Source organism: Camelus dromedarius, chromosome 10 (assembly GCF_036321535.1).
Source record: "Camelus dromedarius isolate mCamDro1 chromosome 10, mCamDro1.pat, whole genome shotgun sequence".
Classification (NCBI taxonomy): domain Eukaryota; kingdom Metazoa; phylum Chordata; class Mammalia; order Artiodactyla; family Camelidae; genus Camelus; species Camelus dromedarius.
The window spans coordinates 61,655,341-61,680,365 of NC_087445.1; the positions used below are offsets into that span (position 1 = coordinate 61,655,341).

Here is a 25,025-nt window from a genome sequence, read left to right on the forward strand (position 1 = left end):
GGTTTCCTTGAGTTTATCAGAATACAGATGCAGGGTGGGGGTGGGGAAGATGCCTGGCACACACTGATTTTGTTCAGAGCTAACAGGGATAGTGCCTCTTTTCATTTCTTTCCTTCTTTTGTTTCTTCTTCCATTTTTTCCTCTCTCCCTCCCATCCTTCCTTCTTTCCTTCCTTTTTTTATCCGGAGTAAGCTTAATTGAAGACTAGAGAATGGCTCTCTTTCCCTTAATCCTTGAGAGACAGAATTTGGGCTGTTGATACAGAGATGAAAGAAAAAGACCGGAGGATTCAACGGAAACACTGCCTCTGGAGGAGCTGGGGTCCCCAAATCCTTATGAAGCGCATGCCACGTGTTTGTGTGTGGGTATGCGTGCGTGTGCATGTGTGTGTGTGTGTGTGTGTGTGTGTGTGTTCAAGGTACTGGGGCTGCAGCACTGGATAAAGGAGACAAAGTCCTTACATTCTGGTCAGTAGTAGGAGGCAGGCCATAGATAAACCAACTACTAAATAATATCAGGCCAGGTATGTGTCATGAGGAACTCCGGAGCAGCATGAAAGGATAAATCAGGATAGGGCACCACTTTGGATTGGTGGCCAAAGAAGTTTTTTGGGATGATACTTGAGCTGAATGAAATGAGGGAGATGCCATGTGAAGAACTGGGAGAAGAGAGGTATCTAGGCAGCAGGAATAGCATGTACAAAGGCCCTATGGTAGGAGCAGGCTTGGCATACTTAAGGAACAGTGAGAAGGCCACGTGACTGCAAGGGGACAAGTGGTGTGAGTGAGGTCAGAGAGATGGGAAGGACCAGATTCTATAGGGCTGTGCAGCCTGTGGTTGGTCTTTGGGTTTTATTTCAGGCGTGATGAGCAGCTAGGTAATGCCAAGGCTAGAGCCCTGGAATTCTCTGGGAAAAGCACTCTGGGGCAGCCAGTTTGACATCTTCTCTGTAAAACCCATAGACAACAGGTGGCACTTTGCAGACTTCTGCTTTTAAGAATCTAGTGACGCAGAACTGGGAGACCCTTTCTTCTGACGTTGGAACCTACAGCCCTTTGACATTTCAGGACTCATAGGTACATGGTACATTCACCCATGCACTCCCACTCCCACTTTTCCTGTTATTCTTCCTCCCCATGTGTTTACCAAGGCCAGGTGCCTGGACTTCTTCTTTACCTATTCCACAGCACACTCCTGTTTGTCTTTTCTGTTCTGTCCAAATTTTCTTCCCATTTTAAGACTTTTCTGAGCCCAGGGGCATCCTGTGCTTCCCCTGCTGTACCCTCCACACCTGCAGTTAGAGCTAGGGAAGTGCTGTGTGGGTCTGTCTGTTTCCTAGATAGTGAGCTCCTTGGAAGCACAGACCTGTCTTAACTGCTCCAGTACCCCTAGAGCCTCGCCCGGAGCATGGCTGTGGCACACTACGGACTGAGTAGGTGTAGGAGATTGGGAAGATGGACTTCAGGTAAAGGAAAGAAATGTCCACCTCACTTTTAATAAAATAAAATAGGGCTATGGAGAAGCCATAGAGAGAAATATTCCAGAGACAATGGGGTAGGAGCCCATAAAGGAGACTTTGCACATTTTTCCTGTAATGAGGAATGTCTTTAAATATACAATGTGATTTCTTTGAAACAGTGTTAAAGAGGCATGACTAGGAAAATGAAACCACTGAGCCCTTGGGATACCAAAACTGGGCTCTTAGTCACAGACAAAGTAATTCCAGCCTGCGGTTCAGTTGAAAGCTTTCATCTCCCTGAGCTGCTGAGACCTGGGGATTCCCCACTGGAGACAGGCAGTAGAGTGGCTATAGCCAGAGGGACAAATGTTTGAGTGGGGATGCGGAGCTCTTCTGATTGAAAAAAGCAGGGAAAAGTGAAGAGAGAGAGGGAAAGAGAGAGAGAGGCAGGAAGAGAGGGAGGGAGGAAGGACAGCAGGGAGCGGGGAGGGGAGAAGGGGGAGGCGGAAGAAGAAATTCCCTTTTGTTTCTCTGATCCGTTTGTTTTCCTTGACACTTGTAACAAGCTCGAGTTTATACAGCTGAATTATTCACATCTCTGCCGTAGATTTCTTCTTCCTGATTTCTTCTTCCTCTCTCTCATCTGTGTCTAAGCCACCCCGTCCAGAGCATCCTTGACGATCGTCTCACAATTGGGTGGGAAGCAGTCCATGCACGTCAATAGAATTGACTACCTGAGCTCACATTAGACTCTTCTGAAGAGGCTGCTCTTTGTCTACCAAACAAATACCCTTTCTCTCTTTCTTCGTTACAAACAACCGCAGTTTTATGTGGGCAACAACACACTCAGCCAGAAGACTACCTTTCCTAGACTTACTAGAATGACTTGGTTAGAATTGGCCCGTGAAATGTAAACATAAATCATTGGTGAGTCTTTCCAGAAAGACTGATCTAGGAGGTACATTTTTTTTGGTTTTGGTTCTGGTTCTTCCTCCTTCATGCTGCCTAGAAGGCTGTACTGAAGCAGCCATGTTGTGACATGGAGGTGACTTTGAGACTGGAAGCTAAAGACTAAGGCTCATGGAACAGAAAGATAAAAGGAGCCTAAGTCCCTGGTACTTTGGAACTGCTATGCCATCCCTGACCCACCTGACCTCAGACTTCTTACTTTATGAGAGAGGAAAGCAACTTTTATCTTGCTATAAAAAATTGGAGATTTCAGTTATATGCACGTGAAAGTGTTTATAAATGACAGAAACTCTGCAAGGAATTTCCAAATATGCCCATGATTACAGCCCCTTTTCTTATTGAGATTTCAGCTGGAGTAGTATCTCTGCTATGACACTTTCTCTGGCTGCTCCCTTTCCTTGACTGCGTTCCGTCAAACATTCTGAATGTCTGGTCTTCCCCAAGGACTGTGAGCAGAAGCACTTGAGTCAAAAATAATACTGCTAAGTACGTAATCCACTTTTCCCTCAAATATCAGTGTACAGCAGTGTATTCAGTGGGTTCTCAATAAGTATTTACTAATTAAATTGAAACTAAAGATTACTACTTGTCATACCCAATGAATGAACATTTTCCACCTATACTTCTAGAATATTTGGGGGCCAAAACTAAATGTACATATTTTTCACATAGGAAGAACTATTCTTTTTTTCTGATTTTTTTTTTTTAATTTAGCCATTGAGAAAATGTGGAAGCAGGTACAAAGAACAGGATAATTCAGCTAGAAGGGATACTGGAGGTCAGGACTTAAGCTGTCATGGAAGAATAAGGTTCCCCTCTTAGTGACTAACAGAAAAGAGAAAATGCGCAGGGCACCATGGAAGGCGCAAAAGACCGTGTGCAACTTTTCAGGTAACCTTAGAGGAAAGCAAAAGACCTGGAATAAAAACATTTAATGGGAAATAACCAAAGAATTATTCCCAACATCTTGGTCATCTTGAAAAGAAATAAAACGAAAAATTAATTAGTTGTGCTAAAGAGGAAGGAAAGAAAAATATAAAAATTAAAGATTCTATAAAATGCATAAAGTTTAAAAAAAAAAAAAAAAGAACCAAAGACAAACACAAACTCTGACGCTTTAAGTTCTCCTAGGAAAAAATATTTAAAAACCACTATTCATTGCCCAGCTGGGGACCTTTGCTGAGTCAGTTGACTAGAGGAAAAGGTATGTAAGTAGCTGTTTCAAATGGCATTTAGAGGATTCATGAGCAGAGAAAGTCACACATCTTCCCATCTGGTTTTCTCACTGGAAGACGACCTGGCTGATGAGTCTGCAAGTCTCAGAGCCAACAGCGGGTGGGGAGAGAGCTCAGGGGCTGGCCTCACCTGTGGACGCCTTTACCCGTGCGGGTTTGCTCTTGTGCCTGCCCTTCTCCGCTGTGAGGAGGATGGCATATTCCTGTCCAGGTGCCAGGCCTCTCAGGACGTAGGAAGTGCTGTCTTTGGGAAGCTGCACCTCCACTGGCTGGCCGGAGGGAAGACTGTAGTTGAGGCGGTAACGGTCAAACTTGGCCAGTGGCGTCCTCCAGCGCAGGGTCAGGCTGGTCTCCGTCGGCTCAGAGACCTGAAGGTCCTTAGGCGCATCGATGTCTGGGAGGAAAGTGGAGAGATGAACACCCTTCAGGCTTTGGGACAGGACTGCTTCCAGGGCTGAAAGCTGGTCGTGGGCTGCTGTCCCAGGTCTGCCATAGAGGGGCTGGGTGGTTTCGAGCAGCTCACCTGTCTGAGCCTCAGTTTTCACCTTGGTGAAATACCATTGTTGTACCTTACCTCACTGGGTTTTTGAAAGATCAAAAATAATGTAATGGTATATCTATGCCATGAAATCATACTCAATTAAGAGCATTTACAAGGAACTGACTATTGACACAAGACACAATTTGAATGGATCTCAAGAGAATTAGGCTGAGTAATAAAGCCAATCTCTAAAGGTTGTGTATGATTCTCTTTATGTAGCATTCTTGAAATGACACAGATTAGTGATTGCCAAGGGCTAGGGTGAAGATTAGGGTGAAGGGGAGGGAGGGAGGTACCTGTGACTATAAAAACTTGTAGCAAGAGGGATCCTTGTGATAGAACTATTTAGCATCTTGACTGTAGGGGTGGATTCCAAAATCTACAAGTGATGAAACTGCATAGAACTAAATTCACATACACACACACACACACACACACACACACACACGAGTGCTGTGTGAAACTGGTGAAATCTGAATAGCGTTGATAGGTTGTGTCAATGTCAGTTTCCTGGTTGTGATATTGTTCTGCCATTACACAAATGTTAACCACTGGGGGAAACTAGAGGAAGGGCTTAGGAGATCTCTCGGTATTATTTCTCCCAACTGCATGTGAACCTACAATTACCTCCAAATAAAAAGATTTTAAAAAAGGATATGAATGTAAGCGCTCAGCATTGAATCCTGCATAATGAGGAAGCTTGATGAAGCATGATGCCTGAGGACACTCTTTGCATATCAGCCTCCCTTTTCATCACTGTCGGAAGCTGGCAGAAAGTAAAGAGTTCTCTCTCTCTCTCTCTTTTTTTTTTTTTTTTTTTTTTACAAATTTTCCAGGATGAAAAAAAAACACAAACTTGTGGCAAGAATCAGTGACTTCAAATCATACAGCCCTTCATCATCCTCACCCAGAAGCTGAAGCTGCAGGATGCAGTGAGTAAGAGCAAAGACTGCCTTAAACTCTGCTGCGGCCGCTTGTAATCTGTATGACGAGGGTATATAACACAAGTTAACTGTTTTCTAAGAGAAAATGCCCCAGATGTGTTGTGATTAGGCTATGGTTTCTAAAAAAATTGACTTGGTTACCAGCTTTTAAAAGTGTATAGATTTCTTGTGAAGTCTGTTTCTAATTTTTTGTAAAAGAGTCCTCTGTACCCCTTCCTGCAGACAGAGAGTAATGTCGGCACCATTTACGGGGGGAGTTCACCTGGGCTAGATAATCCTGGAAGCCCCTTTTCCCTCTGGGCTTTTACTGTTTCTTTTTAAATAGATTTCCTGCCTCCTAGGTCCTGTCATGTCTGCTGGTGCCAGCCCAGCGGTGGGAATCTAGGACTCACCTGTGGCCGCATTGATGGTGGCTGGGTCGCTCTCCTTGTCCCCCTTCACAGCAGACACTCCAATCCCATATTCGGTTCCTGGCCTCAGACCTATAAGAGAATACACAGGTTGAGATTCCACCCAAAGCTGGATTAAAATGGCCCTGAGCTAGTCCCTGAAGGCTACGACTTCTTAACGTCCAGAATGTTCCACAGACTGACTCACTGATGCCCAAGTGAGAGGGATTGCTGGGAACTGCCTTTACTCTGTCTCTGGAGGGCCAGTGGGGTCGGGGGAAGCAGGGCTGACCTGTGAGCGTGGTTTTGGTTGTGGTTTGTTGGCTCCTGGGGACTTCAACCTCGGCATGGTCACCTCCAGAGATGGGGGCGTACTTAATTCTGTAACTGTCAGCTGCCGCCTTGCCATTTCTCCACTCCAGGGTGATGCTGCTGTCTGTCTGGGAGATGCGGCGGAGATTCCTGGGAGCATCCAGGCCTGTTTGGGAGAGAGCATTTGTGTTGAGAATACCAGGCAGCAGAAGAGCGGGAGTGCTTGACCGTTGAAGGTGAGACATGGAAGGTGCCTGTCATTGGAGAGAAATGACAAAATCGCCCCCACACCCCTCTGGCTCAGTAGCTAATGCACAAATCTAAACACATATTACACATTTGACACTTTCTTCACTATTAAAGTGTGTGATATCTCAATCATTCATGTTTTCCGCCGATTTTGTGCTTAATAAAAAAGGTACCAGAACTTACAAATAAGCTCTCTGAGTCTAAGAACAGGTTTGTTGCCTCCATCACTGGATTTCTAATAACTCACATGGAGCTCACTGTGCTCTGAAAAAATATTTTGTGAATGAATGATTGACACTTTGGTACTTTTAAAACAATACCATAGGCTGAGGTTAGAAAGCATTTTTGTCATTCATGTTTTCCATATACTGCATTTTATTATTAAAGTATTTATTTGAATTTTATTTTAACCTAAGTGTCTGAATGTCAAGCCAGCATCTTCTGTGTAGGCAAAAACTTTTTCTTTTGCCTTAGAAGGTTATTTGGGATAATTTTTTTTTCTATGAAAAATTAGTCCAATTGCTGCAATATTTTTAAATAAAATTAAAGGAATGAAAATCTCCTTTCTGTTTTTCCTACTGTAAAAGGAGCCTGGCAGACGCTCTGACATGGAGTGGGGGTGGGAATCTCACAGTCCTCCCTTTCCTGGTGCTGTTAGCAGGGGGGGCCCGTTACCTGTTGTGAAGGTCTCCCTGGCAGGGTTGCTGGACATGTCGGCCCTATGGGAGATGAGGGACACCTCATACTCAGTGTCTGGCTTCAGGTTCCCGATGGAGTACTGGTTCTCCTCGTGTGTGAGGTCGATGGTGGTGCGGTCACCTGGCACGTCTTTGACCCCGTAGGTGAGCTCAATGCTGTCGATCTCGGCCAGGGGCTTGGACCAGGTGATTAGAGCGGTGGTGTCTGTGACATCTTTCACTTCTATCTGGCTGGGGGCATCCAACCCTGTGACAGGTATAGGACAGAGGGGTTTCAGAGATACGGGCCAGTGTAGGGGCTGGGCAGAGAAGGGGCTTGCAGCCATTCAGATCCGTGTGTGTACATTTAGGTGTATACTGGCCACTTGGCCTTATTTTCTTTTGGAACCTCAACTTCCTGTTTGATAAGCTATAAGTGGGGATGATGACAGAGCTACCTTGTAGGTTTTGTTGTTTTTTCAAATATTGAAGGAAATAATGCATGCAAAACCCCTAGCACAGAGCCTGCAACATGTAGTTATATGATAAATGGTTGTGACTATGTTATTATTATTACTCTCATAAGTTGAAGAAGCTCACTTAGGGGCTACTTCACTTGAAAAACACTGACTTAGTTGCTCTGGCTTTTTAATTAGGCAAACTCCCTAACTGGTAACTTCTCCATAAGAATAATGGGGCAGAAAAGGGAGGCAATGACTATCTTGACAACGTATGGCAAGTTAATTTTGATGAAAAGATTTCAGGCAGGAAAGTCATGGCTACCTCGAGCCTTGCCTCTCTTTGAGTCCCCATCTTGGCCTTCCTCCTGCCTTGCCGCTCCCCTCCCGCCCCACCGGCCTTGTGTTTCCTGCTCTGACAGCGTGCTTCTTCTCCGAGAGCACTCCGTGTTGATTCTCACCTCCGGGCCCCTGTACTTGCTGTTCGTTTCTTTGTCCTGAAATTGCCCCCTCCCTCTAAAAATCTCCTATTCGTCCTTCAAAAATCCCAGTTTTACGTTGCTCCTTAACAAGAAGCCGCCTTTGACCTTGTTGCAAACAGATAAACACGTACTCCCTCCCCTGTGGGCATGAAGTTTCTGTCTGCAAGGTGGTTAAGTTCTAGAGATCGGATGTGTGACCCTGCGCTTATAGCCCAGTGCTGTGTTGTACACTTAAAAGTGCGTTAAGAGGCTAGATCTCAGGTTAAGTGTTCTTGCCACAATTAAAAATAAAAGCTTCCTAATAGTGTCCTTTGCTCACTAGCCTGTAACACATTCCTCTACAGTTTATTCAAACTGCATTATACAATTTAGATTTGGCTGTTCGTTCATTCAAAGTGTGAGTCTTTGACCGTTTTTAATCTCCAGCATAGCGTCAGGCTTTGTCATTTATGTCCTATTTTTTTCTAATTATATAAAGAAATTTAATGCATTAAAACACATCAGGCATTCAGGAAAAGCCTAAAATTAAGATATTAAGGCACTCAGTCAATGTCTCTTTCTTCATCTTTTTAAAATAGTTAAGTTGGTTTTTTCAGCGTTGGATGAGGAAACAATAGCAAATGAAAGGAACTAGGTTTCATAAACAAAACGAGAAGGAGGAGTAATTCCCGGCTGATTGTGAGAAACCTGCAGGGTTTGTTTTCTGAATTCTAGGGTTTGGTACCTCTCTGAATTCTAGGTTTAGGGACCCTGCCCACTCACAGCTCAGAGATGATGAACCCATAAAATGCACAGCAAAAATGATGCTGCAACCCAACAGTGAGGCCTCCGTCCTGTGTTCTCAGAGACGCTAGGAAACACCTGAACCACACCTACTGTCCTATTTAACAGCCCTTTCATTAAAGAGGTTGGGATTCAGTGTGGGATGTGAATCTCCCCCTGGATCCAGAACCCTTCAGTAGAGGAGATTCACAGTGTCTTGTGCTTACCATGTGCCAAGCACAGCGCTATGTCACTTACGACTCAACTGTCAAGACAGCCCCATAGGAGGAGGCTATAGACCCAGTTTCCAGATGGTGGGTCTGAGGTTTAAAGAAGTGGCTCTGCCCAAAGTGATGTGATGGTGAGCAGGGACGCTGGGATTCAGACTCAGGACGGTTTGTGTCCAAAGCCCATGCTCTTTCTCCTTTAAATGGAAGTGCCTCTCAGAAACATTCACCTGCCAGGAATGGTTGTCATGCAATCTCTATACAGAGCTGCGAGGGAAGGAGCTAAAAATGAAAACTTTAAGGTCCTTTAAACCTGGAAAAAGTTCAGGTATCAGCAAAATAAACGTAAGTATCTGCATCTCAGTGTTGATATTTATGTGATTCTGAAACTTCAAATGTTGGAATGTTTGTCCTGCAAGAAGAAGATAAAGCAGCCAGTCCCCAAATTTGTATTAAAAAGAAAAGGGCAGATGAAAGAAATGTCTTTTGTGTTTTCAGAGTGCTGTCTCTCTAGCAAATAAGCATTTGCTTGCTCTTTTCTATGCCTTTCTGGTGATCTAACAATTTTTCTTGTTGGTTCCCGCCTTCTACCTACCACAGTGGGATGTTGTCAGGATGATGGAAAACACTTGCTTATAAAAAAAAGACAGTCTTATGAATTGGATCTGAGCTAAGCAAAATGTGCAAATATTTAAATGCAATATGTTCTTTCTTGTCATCAGTCAACAGATTTAACTTTTCCAATAACCCTCTGCCAAGAAGAGTCAATTCCTTGAACAATTGGCACATACGCTATCTTGAAGAAGATAAAAGAGATTTTCCCAAACATCAGTGCAAAATAATTTAATTAATTTATTTATAAAAATCTACTTCTTGGTAGAGCAACTCCAAATTCAGGATTCTCCCCCCCCCCCCACCCCCAAATGATCTGGCAGTGTCAAATCCTATTCTACCCCTAGGAAGGAAGTTCTGAGTCACATTTTATTCAGGGTCCTGTTGAAGACATGGAATCAACACTCTACGTAAGCCAGAGCCTAGTCAATGTTACTGGTAATGGGGTTAAAGTTATAAAGCTAAAACCAGGCTTAAAATCCTGGCCCTGCTAGTATTAACCATTTGGCATTAGTTAAATTGATTTAGCTTCTCTAAGCCTCGGTTTCCACTCTTGAAAGATAGTAGCATTAATATTTGCCCTACCTCTTTCATAGGACTGGATACTAATATTAAATCAGATGGTGTGGCAGATTATTTGCTATGGTCTCATTTATTTTCCTGTGTCTGTGCCCCTTTGAAATGTCACTGTGAAGCTTCTCTCATGAAGGGATGGATCTGACTCCCCACCCCTTAAATCTGGACTGGCCTTGAGTTTGCTTTGACAGAAGTGGCACAGTGCCAGCTGTGAGCCTGCTGAGCTCAGGCCTAGGTTAGCCTACTGCAGGCTGAGGAACCATGTGGGGCAGAAGGGCACCGTCTTGGCTGAGACCACCCTCGCTCAACCAGCCCCCAGCCCACACAGGTGCATAAATGAGTCCAACCAAGAACAGAAAAACTATCCAACCTCAAATCACTGATGTGAAAAATTATTGTTTTAAGTCATTACGTTTGGGGCTTGGTTTTTTTTTGTAGCATAAGCTGATTGATACAGATGCTCTGTAAGAGGGCATGTTATCAACCAGAGGAGCTTTGCGGCACAGTCATCGTTATCCTTGCGTCAGTGGTGCTAAGGATGATACTCACGGGTGGTTGTCACCCTCTTCAGGCCGGGGCCCCGAGTGTTGTTTTTCACGATGTGCAGGGATATCTCATACTCTTGCCCAGGAGCTAGGCCAGTTTGCCGGTATGTGGTCTCCGGCCTCCGCAGGCTTTTGGTGATCTCTCCCTCATCTTCTTTATTCTGAAATACAGAGGCACCTTTGTAAGACCTAGGGAGGTGCCAGCCTCTTCGTTTATGTGGTTCATTCATTCGCTGCTTATTCCTTCCTCGTTCATTCTTTTGTCTATTCACTAGGCACTAAGTAAGCATCTGATCAGCATGGTAGGTGCTGAGGATACAGAGACAATAAACACATTTCTCAAGTTTGTTTCCAAGTTCCTCCCATAAACCTTTCTACACACCCCTCTGACACTCAAGTCAAATGACAGGTGTGAGAACCAAAGGAACTCTGGAGTCACAAGCTCAGTCCTTCCTTTCATCAGAGAAGTCAGGTGATGGCCCCATAGTCACACACCTAGTAAATGAGGGAGCCTGAGTTTGAGCTTGGGGACCCACTTTGCTGCCTCGCATGTGCTTTTAGGCACAGAGAGAAGGTACACTCAGTCTCAGATATGCCTGGAGGCATTTTGAGACAGAGACCATTTCTTATCTTTGTTGCCTCTGAGTAGAAATTTGCAAGACTATGAGGGGTAATCAGACCCTAGAGGTGACTTCCCGTCTATTTGTCTAGGCTCTCAGCCCTAAGTACTGTGCTTACTGACTTCTTAAAGTCACTTAAAAATGGATGCAGACACCTAGGGGCTAATTAGAGCCCTGTCCTCCACCAGAAGTAAGGAAACAGAGTTGATTCAAAAGTCTGCAGAGCCCTGTGACCATCTTCAGGCTCTTGTGGTCAGTTATGCCCACTCCACTCTGCTCCTTACCATATTCCGGAAGATGATTTCCCACGTTTCAAAAGCAATGTCCAGAGGATCCCACTCCACTTCCACAGATGTCTCCTTGATGGACTTGAATTTTAGACCTTCAGGTGCAGGCAGGTCTGTCAGGAAGAGCACAGAGAGGAAGTAAGGATGGCTACATGTGTGGTAGGGGTGATGATTCCAGTAAACCCCACGGGGCCGGTCATCAGGGCTGATTGTCAGAGTTGGGCTCTACTTAAGGGTTCTTCTAGGATGGTGTCTGCTATGAGACAGTATGGAAATTAATATTAGGACCAATCATAGGATTAAGTGTTAAGCAATTTCATGTATTTAAACCTAATATGAGCACAGACTTTAGCATCAGATAGATGAGCTGGAGTCTAAGCTCCATCATTACAAATTTTGTGTGCTTGGTTGAGTTGAACAAAATGCCCTGAACCACAATTTCTTTACTCAAGAGGAGGTAAGTATGCCTGCCCCTTGGGAATGTTTTGAGACTGAGTGATATATCCCATAGAGACTGCTGGCCATGGTTCTTGGCATGAAGCACAAATTTAATAAAAATCAGCCAATGTTACTGTTACTAAGCAAAAAAAAAAGGACCAATTTCTAGCCATAACTTGCTTTTCAGGACTGGAGGTAATTATTCTGATGTTGGACTCTTAAAGAAATAACTTAAACCCTAATGTTTCCACTTTTATATTTTTAAATTTACAGACAGTGAGCTCCACAGAAAGATAGTAGTAGAACACAGTACTTAAGAGCATAAATCTGCAAGCCAACTGCCAGGGTTCAAATCCCATCTGTACCACTTATTAACTCTGTGATTCAGGATGAGATGCTTAACTATTCAGAATCTCAGTTTCCTCATCTGTAAAATGGGTTAACAGTAGCTCCTGTCTCATAGGGTTATTGTGAGTTGAATGAGTTAGTATGTGAGGAGTTTCTTTAAAAAATATTCAGTGGGCTTAATGGGATTCCAGGGTTTTAACTGGTGTAACTACATGAAGATAGCTGTAGAGCTGTGGGGCAGAGGTGAGGCAGTAACTCATGGGGCGGGTTATGCACTAGACAGGCAGAGGGCACTGGGGGCTGCCGAGAGGGACCCTGCCCACTCACAGGTGGCCACCCTGGCGCTGACTGGAATGCTCTTCTTGTTCTCCAGAATGGCGAACACGCGGATAAAGTACTCCACGCCAGGCTCCAACTCCTGGATGGTGGTGGATGTCCGGTTTCCAGGGACACGGAACTGCATTTCCAGGCCATCCTCGTGGGTGGGCGTGTACACGACGAGGTACTCGGTGACCCGCATCTCATTGTCCCAGGCCAGATTTACGGTCTCTTCTGTTACTTCTGTCACGATGAGGTCTTTGGGAGGGGACACTGGCAGGAATAAGAAAGGACGGTTTGGGTCAGACAGCGTCAGTTTTGCAGTTTATACATTCTCTCTCAGTTTGTTTCCCTGGACCTGACTCTTCTACTGCCATTCACAGAAGCCTGGAACACAGCTTCCATTTTCTAAAATGCAGACTCATTGATGACCCCCAGCCTTCGAATCCTTTCGTGACTGTCCCTTGCCTACAGGGCGAAGTTCTAGGTCTGCCATGTGGCCTTCAGGGCTCTTTGTGGACTGGCCCCTCCGACTCCTCCACTCCCTGGACCCTAGTTCAGATTCAGGCCATTTGCATAGGAAGGTGCAGCCTGAGCCTTGCCTTCTGCTCTGAACTCCAAGCCTCACACTGGAAGCATATTTTGGGCTCACCTGGTCCAACTCTTTTTTTCTAGATGTGAGTGAGGCAGAGAGACTTGCCCAACTTCGCTTACTCATCAAATTTGGAACTCACATCCCCTCCAGGACAGCCTGGTGTTGCTTCCAACCAGCCGTCCCTGGCTTGGTCATGTCAAACAAAGCCCTGCGTTTATTCTCATGTACCAATAGCTTTAATCCAGGCAGAAGTTCTCCATTATGACAAGTATGTAAGGGTGGATGAGAGGAGGGCAAAGAAGACCCTCATTAAACATGAGCACTATCAGTCTTCCTTGTGTTTTCACTCAGCCAGTGTTTACTGAGCACTTAACTGAATACATTCCTGTACTAACTGCTGGGATAATGCTCCTTTAAGGCATTCACAGTCCTTGGGATCAAAGACAGTAACAAAAAGATGACTTATAGGTGATCAGCATTTCATCTTTAGCTGAGTATGCATTTAAAACTTTGTTTTATGTAATCTCACTGTCCATTCAATTTAGCTGAACTTTTACTTACATCTCAATAAAGGGATTTTGTTTATTATTGGTTTGATGTCGGTGGGGAGTAGGAAAGAAGGCTGATGTTTAGTGAAAGGGAGGTGATCATTTAATCTACTTCATTGTGAGCCCTGGGTGTGAGACTCAGTGTGGGTGACCTAGGCAAACTCAGATACCAGCTCTGAGCTGTATTAGTTGTGTGCCCCGGGGACAATTTCAGAACCTCTCTGAGCTTCTGAGCCCTCAAATAGGTAGCTCTGTAACAGGTGAATGACCAGAGCCTCTTCAAAGAGTAAGAGTGTGTGTGTGTCTGTGTGTGTGTATGTGTGTGTGTGTGTTTAGTGTAACGCAGAGTTATCCAGCCACGTCAGCTCAGGCGTGGCCACCATCACGCTCGCCGGAGCGCTGGCACTCACCCTGGGAGCAGTCTTCTCCAGAGTAGCCCTCATTGCAGATGCAGCGTCCTGAGACGCACTGCCCCCAGTTGCTGCAGTCATTGAGGCAGGAGCGCTGCCCGCAGTCCAGCCCCGTGAAGCCCTCGTGGCACACGCATTGGCCGTCCACGCAGCGGCCCTGGCCGTGACAGTCCTCGGGACACCTGCGTTCCCCGCAGTCCTTGCCCGTGAAGCCCTCGTGGCACATGCACTGGCCGTTCACGCAGCGGCCCTGGCCGTGGCAGTCGCTGGGACAGGAGAGGTCTGCACAGTCGGGGCCGGTGAAGCCATCCTCGCATACGCACTGCCCGTCCACGCAGCGGCCCCGGTTGCTACAGTCCCGGGGGCACCGCAGATCCCGGCAGTCCTCACCCGTGTAGCCGTCATCACAGACGCACATGCCGTTCACGCAGCGGCCGTGCTGGTGACAGTCGTTAGGGCAGCTCATCTCGCTGCAGTCGTAGCCCTGGAAGCCGTGCTCGCACACGCACTTGCCCTGCACACAGCGGCCGCGGCTATGACAGTCGTTGGGGCACCGCAGTTGGCCACAGTCCTCCCCAGTGTGGCCCTCGTCACACACGCACTGCCCGTTGACACAGCGGCCGTGGCCGCTACAGCCATTGGGACATTGGAGCTCGCCGCAGTCCGCGCCGGCAAAGCCATCGTCACACTCGCACCGCCCGTCCACGCAGCGGCCGCGGTGGTGACAGTCGGACGGACAGCGCTTCTCACCGCAGTCCGCGCCCGCGAAGCCCTCGTCGCACACGCACTGGCCCTCCTCACAGCGGCCGTGGCCGCGGCAGGCGTGGGGGCAGGTGAGCCGGCCGCAGTCCTCCCCCTCGAAGCCCTCCTCGCAGAAGCAGGTGCCGTTGACACAGCGGCCGCGGTCGAAGCAGTCGTTGGGGCAGATGAGCTCTCCGCAGTCCTCGCCCGTGAAGCCCTCGTCGCACACGCACTCGTTCTCCACGCAGCGCCCGCGGTTGTGACAGTTGTTGAGACACAAGGGCTCTCTGCAGTCCTCGCCAGCAAAGCCGTCCTGGCACACGCACCGGCCGTCCACGCACCGGCCGTGCTCCTCGCTGCAGGGCACCGGGCAGGTCTCCTGGCTGCAGTCCTCCCCCGAGTAGCCTTCGAAGCAGACACAGGCCCCGTTCACGCACTTGCCCTGGTCATTGCAGTCGCTGGGACAGGCCACCTGGCTGCAGTCCTCCCCCGTGAAGCCCTCGTCGCACACACACTGCCCGTCCAGGCACTGGCCTCGCAGGTGACAGTTGCCTGGACATTCAGGCTCAGAGCAGTTGGGGCCTTTCCATCCAGGTTCACACACACAGCCGCATCCCTCAGTGCTGAAGTTCCCCCGGCCACTGCAGAAGGGCCTGGTGTCCAGTCGGCCTGCAAGGAAGAGAAGAGAGGCTCTTGACTGAGTACAGGCAGCCTGGTTTCTTGCCTTCTATCCACGAAACCTAGATTCAAATTCAGCCAAAGCCAGGCTGCACCCTCAGGCCTCACCTGGCTTACTGTGTGAAATCAGATGGGGCTCACATCCAAGGACACCAGGTAGGAATTCATAACCTGTACTGTCTGCAGTTGCTGGTTATATGCAGATTGTGTGTTCATGTGTGTAGTAGTGTGTGAGTGTTCCTACCTCCGAAGAAAGGATCTATAATTTTCATCAAATTTTCAAGCGTTCCCATGACCCCAAGGGTCACTGCCTGTGGAATGCATCGTGCTGAGCTGTGTTGTTACTTCTCCTGTACAAAGTTGTTTCACCAAGAAATAATTGTTGACCTGAACTCAGTTCTGACTCCTGAACTCAGTAGCTGTGCTGCATGTGGGAGAAGATTTAGCACTCTGGAGCTCAGTGTCCTCGCTGGCCAGGTGGGACCAATGGCCCACTTCCCTGGGGTACATCAGGGTTAAATGAGGACATTAGGGACCCACTGCCGCCCTTTTTGTGATTTTCTCTCGTGGAGTGTTTTGGGTTGACTCAAGTTGGTGTATGTGTTTACGTGACCAAATCTTTCTGAATTTTCCATGACTGAAGTGAGGTGGCTAAGGAGTGGCTTTCTAATTCTGTCAGTACAACTTTCAGTTTTGCTCTGCCACACATTGCCTCCATCCTTTTTCCTGTCTAATCCTGGAGGCTGCAGTAGTGGGTGAATCTGAGGACTGCATGGTCAGGGCTGACGGGACTCTGGCTCTTTGAAGTCTCTATAATGTCTTGGCTCAACTTGCAGCAGTGGCTGGTGTGGTCTCCATGGAGCCAAGGAGAAGAAACAAACAAAACCAGTCCCTTTTCTCTGCATCTAAATGCAGTTGAATTAATATGTTTTATCTCCTTCCTGACAGCAGGAAGGAAGTCAGTTAAAAAAAAAATTGGTTTGGAAAGTGAGAATCAAAACTTTAATTGTCTAGTATGGTAGCCACTAGACATGTGGCTTCTAACAGTTGAATCGTGGTTAGTCTGAATTGAGATGTGCTCTAAATGTAAAATGCGCACTAGATTTCAAAGACTTAACATAAAAGAAAAGAATGTAAAATATCTATTAATAATTTTTGTATTGATTCCAAGCTGGTAGATTATTTAGTTATATTGGGTTAAATGAAATAGATGACTAAAGTCATTTTTACCTGTTCCTTTTTCATTTCATTAACGTGACTACTGGAAAAGTTAAGATTATGTCCATTTGTTCTAATGGAGCGCTGCACTGACCAGTTATTGTAACCCGTTCTTAAGCCTTAATCCTGCTGTGCAGCGCCCATCTGCATTTTACCGGGGAGTTGACAGAAGCAGGAGATAAACTAATTTGTGCATAAAGCAAAAACTTTGTTTTTGCCTTGGAAGCCTAAGGCATGTCCTGTAGTACACTCTCCACTTGTGGTGATGTGGGCTACTCTTGAAATAATTTGTCAGAATACTTTCTGGTTTTTTTTCCAGGTTTTTTTTTTTTTTTTTTGAGTGGCAGAAATAGAGATTTTCATCTCCGATTTGAAGCTGATGAAACCTCTGTAGCTCTCTCAACTTTAGAGATGGAGACAAAGACAAATGGAGATGAAGACAAAATTCCAAAGTGACAAAATTCCTTTAAAAAGGATGCACCTGGAGACAGAGCATCACTGGGACAGCGTGAATTCTGGAGACACACAGGCACCTTCAGAGCTCCCATCTCATTACTCTATGTCATCTTGTGCCAGTTGGTTAACTTCTGTGAGTCTCAGTTCTTAGCTCTGTAGAATGTGGGTATTGAACCTTATCTCAGAGGGTTGTTGGGAGGATCAAATGAGAGAGTGAATGACAGTGCTGGAGGTAAAGGGGCTCAGTTCATATTGTGATCATCACTGTTGCTGCTGTTAAGCTGGAACATTTTTCTGTTTCCTACAGATGTTGCCTCACCGTAGGCAGCACTGTAATTTGGTAAGAACACCGGGGTGTGGAACACCATGGTTTAAGTCCTGACTTGGCCACTTATGGCGAGACCTTGAGGAATCCCCTCCTCCTGGGCCTTAGTTTTTCCTATTTGTACAATGAGGTGATGGGGCTATATCACTACCTTTCAGAGAGTGATCTTTGGGTCAGGGATTTCAAAATACATTCATAGGTTTTTAGGGTAGAGAATGGGTAGATTTCATTGTCACGTAAGAAACTAGTAATTAAAGTAAAATAGGATTTTTCAAACTGAGAAACATTTGTCGCTAAGACTCTCCAAGAGCAGAATAGAGATGGTTACATTCTCTACAATTATTTGTGCATAAAATCTCTTTTGAATGAACACCTTGTGAGGCTAGTTCCCCAAGGAACCCGCTTTGGAAACAACTGATGGATCCTGCTCATCATTCCTCCAGTCCCCGTGGTGAGGGTCGGGGCCCGTCACCAGCTCATACCTTCGGCAGGCTGGAGACAGCAGCCTGCTCCTGTGGTGCACTGCTCCCGCAGGGAAGACACCAGGCTCTCCAGCTCCTCCAGTCTGCTCAGAAGCTCCTTGATGTCGGGAGCAGCGGCACAGCCGCAGGCCCGGCGGGGGATGTTGATGCGGTGCGTGAAGACGATCTGGTTTTCCCCGTCCACTGTGTGCTCCTGGAAGCTCTCCCTGGGCTCTGACGGTGGGGCCAAGTCTTTCTCCCCACTGGCTGATTCCAGGTCCACCGAGCACTGGGACCCCACAGGCAGCTTGATGTTGTAGACGTGATTAAACACAACTGGCTGGTTTTCCTCTGGCAGGGTGACATTCATCCCGCTCTGCCTCTTGTGCCGGATGACTTTCTTGAGGACACCACCTTCAGCAGGAAGGGCGAGCAAAGCTAGGAGGACGCCCCCCAACAGCTGAGTCACGACCCCCATGGTGGAGGTGGGTTTGGCTGAATGTTTCCGGGGTTTTTTTGGTCCTAGGGTGTCTCAGTCTTAGGCAGAATTGGGGATTTGGAAGCACAGAGTAGAATCCAAATCAGTTGTTCCTGGTCTTTTTGAAGGAACTCTCTTCTGCAAGTAAACAAAGGGAAACAACAAGCTTGTTAATATCTACTGCTAATTGAATGTATTGAATTTCTGCAATTCCAAGTGGATTTCGATATTTTATCTCCTGTGTTTGAAGGTCTCCTGATACTCCTTCAGTATTCACTGCAGCGTGGACATAAAATGGTCTCTAAAAGAATTTTACAATCCTGAAGGAATGACTTCACTCTGTTCAATGTTTGGAAGTTTAGGGGGACAACAGCGAGGGCAAAACTTTGTAATAAGGCAGGCCAGTTGTGGGTTTGGATCTCAGATCTTGCTCTAGGCCTCTGAGTGAGTTATATGACTTTTATTCGTCTTATTTTAATTCTGTACGTTGAGGATCATAATGGCTAATGCAAGGCTAATGATGTAGGTGAAAAGATTAAGTAGAAATCATTCATATATTCATGGATCCTTTCAGTATTTACTAGATGAACACACTGAGTCATTTTAGTGATAGGAAGTCCATAGTCCCAGGGATGTTCAGTAACTCCTACCTCTAATTATTGACCCTCCAATCTGAGTTTAACACCATCTGCTGATTCTCCTCTGCTATGGGAGACAAGAGTTCAAAATGAAGGCAAACTAAATTTTAATTCCAGCTGAAGATCTTACTAGTTATGTAGCTGTTGGAACTGTATTCCACCTATTTGAACCTCAGTTTTCCTTCTTTTTCATTTATTTCTAAAACCTTGAAAGGTCAAGTTTTTAAAAGAGCTGAACAGAATATTCTTGAACCAGTTGTCCAGACTATGACCCAGGGCAAGAGGTGGCTCAGAAAGGATGTCCATGAATCCTTGATGTCTTCTGCAATTAACAGGTGCTTATACCATTCCTACTGAGTGTTTGGTCTGAATCATGTCTTCTCTTCCTCCTAAATTCATATGTTGAAGCGTTAACCCCCAGTCTGACTATATTTGGAGACAGGGCTCTTAGGGAGGTAATCAAGGTTAAATGAGGGTTCGAAGGGTGGGGGCCTAATCTGGTGATAGTATTGGTGTCCGTATAAGAAGAGGAAGAGACTCCAGATCTCTGACTCTGTCTCTCTGTGCACAGAGGGAAGGCCATGTGAGGACACACTGAGAAGGTGGCCATCTGTAAGCCAAGAGGAGAGACCTCACCAGAACTGAATTTTCCAGCATCTTGATCTGGGACTTCCAGAATTGTGAGAAAATACATTTCTGTTGTTTAAGGCACTCAGTCATGTTATCTTGCTATGGCAGCCCGAGCAGACTAGCCCATTGAGTTTTCCACAATAATCAGAGTTCTGTGGGTGGTAGAAATAAATATAAGGCCAAGTGCCCACCCTCAAAGGGTTTAACAATACAATTAATAAGAAAATGGAACTGTCTATTCAATACTCAAGGAACAAAGCGAGAAGAAATGCAAATAATTTGTGTTATAGATGCTAACAGATTATGGAGTTTGAAAAAAATAGAAGGAATCTTCAAACGAGTGATAGGACATGGCTTGTTGGAAAGGATGGAATTTAAGCTGAGGTTTAAAAAATAAAAAGGATTAGATACAAACGGTGTGGAGGAGAATACGCCTCAATGAGGCAGGCCTTACTCTGCTGAGTGGTCTCACGGCGGCTGTTTGCCTGTACGGGATTCAAGCAGTAGAGGAAAGCAGGTGTTGTGTCTTAGCCTATCAATAACCAGTGTTGTGACTGGACCAGCCCTTGTGGTTGTTATTATGATTGCAAGACACCTTTCAGCAGTAACCATCAGGAAACTTTGTAAAAAAAAAAAAAGCTCATTTCTTATAGGACCTGGACATTACATGGCATCCCTGGGGCCACACAGTGAGGTAGAGAGAAAACGAGAGAGTGAGACAGGGTGGTGGGGGTGGGAGGTGGTGCAGAGGGTTCTGCTTTGATTTGGAGGCTTAGGGTTCCCAGGCTCACTCTTTATTGGTGAGTTTAAAACACAAAAGCAGGAGTTTAAAGCCCAAGAAGAGAAAAAACAAGTGGCCCAAATGGTCAGTCATTAAAATCAACCAAGATCTCTAAAACAAAGGAGTCTCAGTCTGGAGAGGTGTCCTCGCTCTTTACCTAGCCGTGTGGCTGGCGATGTGTTTATTCCAGAGAGCCATCCTGGAAGTGGATGCCTCTTTGAAGTGAGTGTGTGGCAATCAAAGCTTAAGTCAGGTACTTGCATTGCAAAAAAGATAAAAACCCAATTGTCAGGGTTTACACTACAGGGAGTTGTCAAAAGCGGTTGAGAAATTAATGAGTAAAGATAAGAAGACCCGGTTAAACTTTAGGTGGTTGTAATATTGACTAAAATATGCCTTGCATGCATGTGAGAATAGTCTATACATAGTATGAAGTCACTCACAGTCCTCTTTAGATAAGAATTACATCTGAATGTAGTTCAAGAAAATAATTGAGAACTATTTGGTTTTTAGCCAGTCGTGTCATACATTCATATTTTCCTATGCTTAACGCTACTCTTACACTTACACATTCTACCTTTAGTGATTGCTGTCAATTAGATGTGGCATTTGGATTCCTTATTCTAAAAGAGGTTTTCCAACTTCCCCCTGCCCCAGGAAAATCTTATCCCAATGATAGAATGTATCAACATGATCCCAAGTGATCCTTCCTGAGGGCAGAAAGTCTTTGCAAAAACTGGAGAGGGATTGTGGTAGGGAAAACCGAACTGAGAAGCATTTCTGTAGGACTGGGCAGGGAGGGGTCTGGGGACCTAGAAAGCACTCGCTGTGCTTTTAATCAAGAACTTCCTACCCATGTCACATCCCAATTATTAATATTATTTGATATTTTATCAACTCTCTATGTAACATCTACTTAGGGTTTCTACTCCTTGATTAGGCAACCCTCTCTCCCCCCAGGAAACAAACATACCCCCAAACCCAAACAAACAAAAAACAAACCAAAAAGAAACAAAAAACTTCTTCTGAGTATGCATTCTCACTCAAATTAGCTCCCTAAACAAGAATTTGTGGATCTGTGATGTAGGCAAGCCCACTGAATGAAAATTATTATGAAGAGGAGAACTTGGCAAGTTCTCTTCTCTCAAACCAGCACAGCACATCTCAGTCATTTACTGGGCACATATTTATTGATTGCATAGTCTATCGCAACTGCGTTAACTCTCTTTGCCTTCCACAAAGTCCTTCCTTCTCACCCTCTTCCCATCAATTCTTCGCTCTTTCTTTCTTCTCTTTTCTTTTTTTGTTTGTTTGTTTGTTTTGTTTTGTTTTAATAAGAAAGGGATATGGGCCAAGTCTGAAATGCTTTTGGACTTTTACCCAGCACTTTTGTGTGTGTTGCTAAATGACTTAAATTTCCATCTAAAAGGCCGTTAGAGTTGTTGGTTGAGACTCTAAGGCAATGAGTCTGGGGTAATAATGACCAGAGTGTGGGTTGAGTGAGGATTTTTCACTGTGTACGTACGAGACGTGCACTGGCACAGCCAAATGCTGCACTGGTTGGAGGAGGGAAATGTGATTCCTGAGGACTGTGTATTTCCTGTATTAGCTCATGGCGATCTCAGGGCAAGTGGATGTTTTTGCACTTTGGGAAAGACCCACCGTATCTTCCATGTGGTGGAAAAGGCCTAGACTTTGGAATTAGACACACCTAGTTCAAATGCCACTCACTGGCTCTGTGACTTGGGCAAGCTGTTTATCTTCTCTAAACCATAATCTCACTTGTAAAATGAAGGTTAAAATCCTTCCAGAGGGAATTATGAATTAGAGATCTGCACAGAAAACACCCAGCATGGGGTCAAAGCCACAACAGGCAGACGTTAAAAAGCAGCTGCTGTTTTGTTGTACTCAGAGAAACTGAGCCTAGCTCAAGTCCAGGCCAACAGCCTCCTTTTGCTTAAGCTTGATCTCCTTGTTGAATCCAATCCTAAACTCAGCAGCAGCTTGGATCTAGATCAAAGAGGAGTTGTAGAAATCACCGACGAGTGAGGGAGAAAACCTTATGAAGATGAATTTACTGGAACTGGAAATATTTATACCAGAGAGGCAAAAGATACAAAGCAAATAATAACCTTTAAGAATGTAAAATAGTCTCCCGTAGACAACTGGCCGGTTAATATCTCCTTTGAGGATGGACTTAGGGAAAACTACTGTAGACTGCAGTTTGTGATATTTAGGTTAGACATGAAGGATCATGTTCTGACAGTAGAGGCTTTTAAAATTGGGGAATGAGCCACTTATTGTGTAGAGATTCTTTAGAAAGCACAAGCAGATTCTTATCTTTATAGGAAGTGATCAGGCCATGGAAGGTCTGGAAAATACCTTGTAGGAGGAAGGAGTGCGAACCTGTACGTGTTTGTTCTGTAGTTGAGGAAGCCGAGGTGGAGAGGAGCAGGATTACCATGTGCAAATCTTGGGGATGCAGGAACTGGCTTGTCCCTTGTGGCCCCAAAGGACAGAACAAGCACCAATGTGTGTATATGTTAGGGGTGGAGAGAAGAGTTGGTTACAAGATGGCAAATTTCAGCACAACAGGAGAGATGTGTTTCTAATTGGAATTATCCAATAGAAAGGATATAATATAGCAATAAATTGAGAATATAGCAAACTCCAAGGCACTGAAATGTGAACAGAATACTGTTGAAGAGTGCAGGTTTGTAGACAGACTGTCTCGAGTTTGAGTCATTGTCCAACCACTTCCTCTTCCTTGGGCAAAGCACTATCTACACCACAAGCCAGAGTCATCTCATCAATGAAACGTGACCCGAGCGTCCTCACAGGACGTGGTGGGAAGTGCACGAGATAATGTGTGACGAGGATGGTATAGTCTTTGGCATCAGCAGGAGCTCAACGAAGGGAAGCTTTTGTGAAAAATATGGACTTCAATTAGTGTTTTTTTCCAGAATTTTCTTTCTCCCAACTCTTGAAACTCCTATCCTGGCATACGCAGATTTTTTTTTTTTTTTTAGAGCAAGGGTGAGTTCTGCAGTGAAGTGAAGATGTCCCTCTCTCAGAGCTCCCAGGAAAACATGTCCTGTGAGGTATCTGTCTCTTTATCTGTATCTACCCTTTATCTACACCTGTGTCTACACTGTATCTGTATCTGTGTCTACACCGATACCTACATCCATGTCCACGTCTGTGTCTGTAACTGCAGCTCTGCTTCTCTGCCTGCCTGCCTGTCTGTCTGTCTGTCTGTCTAGTTGCCTATCATCCATCTTTTATGGTGAGATTAAAGTATCCGTCAATGTTTGCAAAGGAAGCAGCTGGGAGAGACACAGCCTTTGTATTGGCTCAATACATAGATTGTTGGGGTCACACATCCAGGACGAAGTGGCTTTGTCCAAGTCGTGCACGTTGCCTTGCTCTGTACCCTGTCTCGGCATGCATGCTAAATGTAGAGAAACACACGTGTGGCCCAGCCTCTGTGTTCCATCTTTATCCAAAGAAACGTTTAGAGCCAGAATAACTGTTCTGATCATGTCTGTGACTCTTCTGGCGCCTTCTTTCCTGCAGACTTCTCAAAACATAATTAATATGGAGAAAAAAATCTCCCATAAAGATTTCTTCAAGAGAGAGAACATTTAGGAAGAGGTTGGGAAAAAAAAAAAGCCCAAAAGCAAAAATTTTGAATTCATGGGTCTAAAGCTGTGTTGTTCAATATGGCAGCCACTAGCCACAAGTGGTTATTAAAATTAAGATGAATTAAAATTAAATACAATTAAAAATTCCATCCTCAGTTGTACTGTTCACATTTCAAGTGCTTAATAGCAGTGTGGCTAGTGGCTGTAATATCAGACAGTGTGGATAAAGGACACTTCCATCATTTCAGGACGGTCTGCTGAGCAGTACTGGTTCAGAGCTCTGCTTGGTGCTATTAAGCTGATGGAACAAGTGAGGGAACTGAGGCTCAGAGAGGTCAGAGAGAGTCTGCAAAAGGGGAGCTGTAACATTGTTAAGTCTCCTGTCTAATGGAAATGAATGAGTAACTCACATGCAGATGCCAGGAGACTAGAGAGAGAAGATGATGTTTATTTTTAACATAATATAACATAAGCAAATATGTATGCACACTGTACTTTCCATACCTTACATGTTCAGATGTATCCAGGTATAAGTGAGTGTTCTTTACAGCTTTTGTCCTCCTCAAACCTGAAAGGACAGAGACCTTGCCCCAGGTGAGCATCCTTTCCCCCATCCTACACTTGGAATAGAAAATGTTTCATCTTCTTCTCTCTATATACCTTAGAAACCAAATTTCTCCATGAGATTCTTCTCCTTAAATCAAACCAAAGATAAATCGTCCAGGAACCAAGCTGCTTACACCCGCCATCTTATCCTGGCCTTCCTCACCTTTCTCTTGGGAGCTGGTGGAGCTTGTCAAAAATAACTTATGGCTCTCCTGCTTCTGTTGACCCTGCACTACTTTGCTCCGGAGTTTTTGAGGGGACTAAGTCCATTTCCTTCAGCAGTCTAAGCAATTCTATTGATGCAGAAGCTGAGTTTGGGAGAAAGAGCCTGGCCTTTGCAGAGTAATAAAGCTATGTCAGAATTCAGC

General features: G+C 45.3%; 1 protein-coding gene and 1 long non-coding RNA gene across 5 annotated transcripts in view; one reads left to right on the forward strand and one right to left on the reverse strand.

Annotated features, from left to right (window-relative positions):
- LOC116152724 (uncharacterized) overlaps positions 1–5,267 on the forward strand; it is a 94,953-nt gene extending 89,686 nt beyond the window's left edge. The window contains exon 5 of the long non-coding RNA XR_004136354.2: positions 5,041–5,267. This is a non-coding gene — a long non-coding RNA (uncharacterized LOC116152724). The remainder of the gene's footprint in view (positions 1–5,040) is intronic.
- TNC (tenascin C) overlaps positions 1–25,025 on the reverse strand; it is a 91,102-nt gene that overhangs the window by 45,877 nt on the left and 20,200 nt on the right. For all 4 annotated transcript variants that reach the window (XM_031450297.2, XM_031450300.2, XM_010997369.3 and 1 more), the window contains exons 2-10: positions 17,902–18,496; positions 14,002–15,411; positions 12,458–12,721; positions 11,342–11,457; positions 10,442–10,598; positions 6,774–7,043; positions 5,830–6,015; positions 5,541–5,630; positions 3,794–4,057 (exon numbers count right to left, since the gene is read on the reverse strand). In XM_031450297.2, the coding sequence (XP_031306157.1) occupies positions 3,794–4,057; positions 5,541–5,630; positions 5,830–6,015; positions 6,774–7,043; positions 10,442–10,598; positions 11,342–11,457; positions 12,458–12,721; positions 14,002–15,411; positions 17,902–18,358 (3,214 nt within the window). In that variant the 5' untranslated portion in view covers positions 18,359–18,496. The remainder of the gene's footprint in view (positions 1–3,793; positions 4,058–5,540; positions 5,631–5,829; positions 6,016–6,773; positions 7,044–10,441; positions 10,599–11,341; positions 11,458–12,457; positions 12,722–14,001; positions 15,412–17,901; positions 18,497–25,025) is intronic.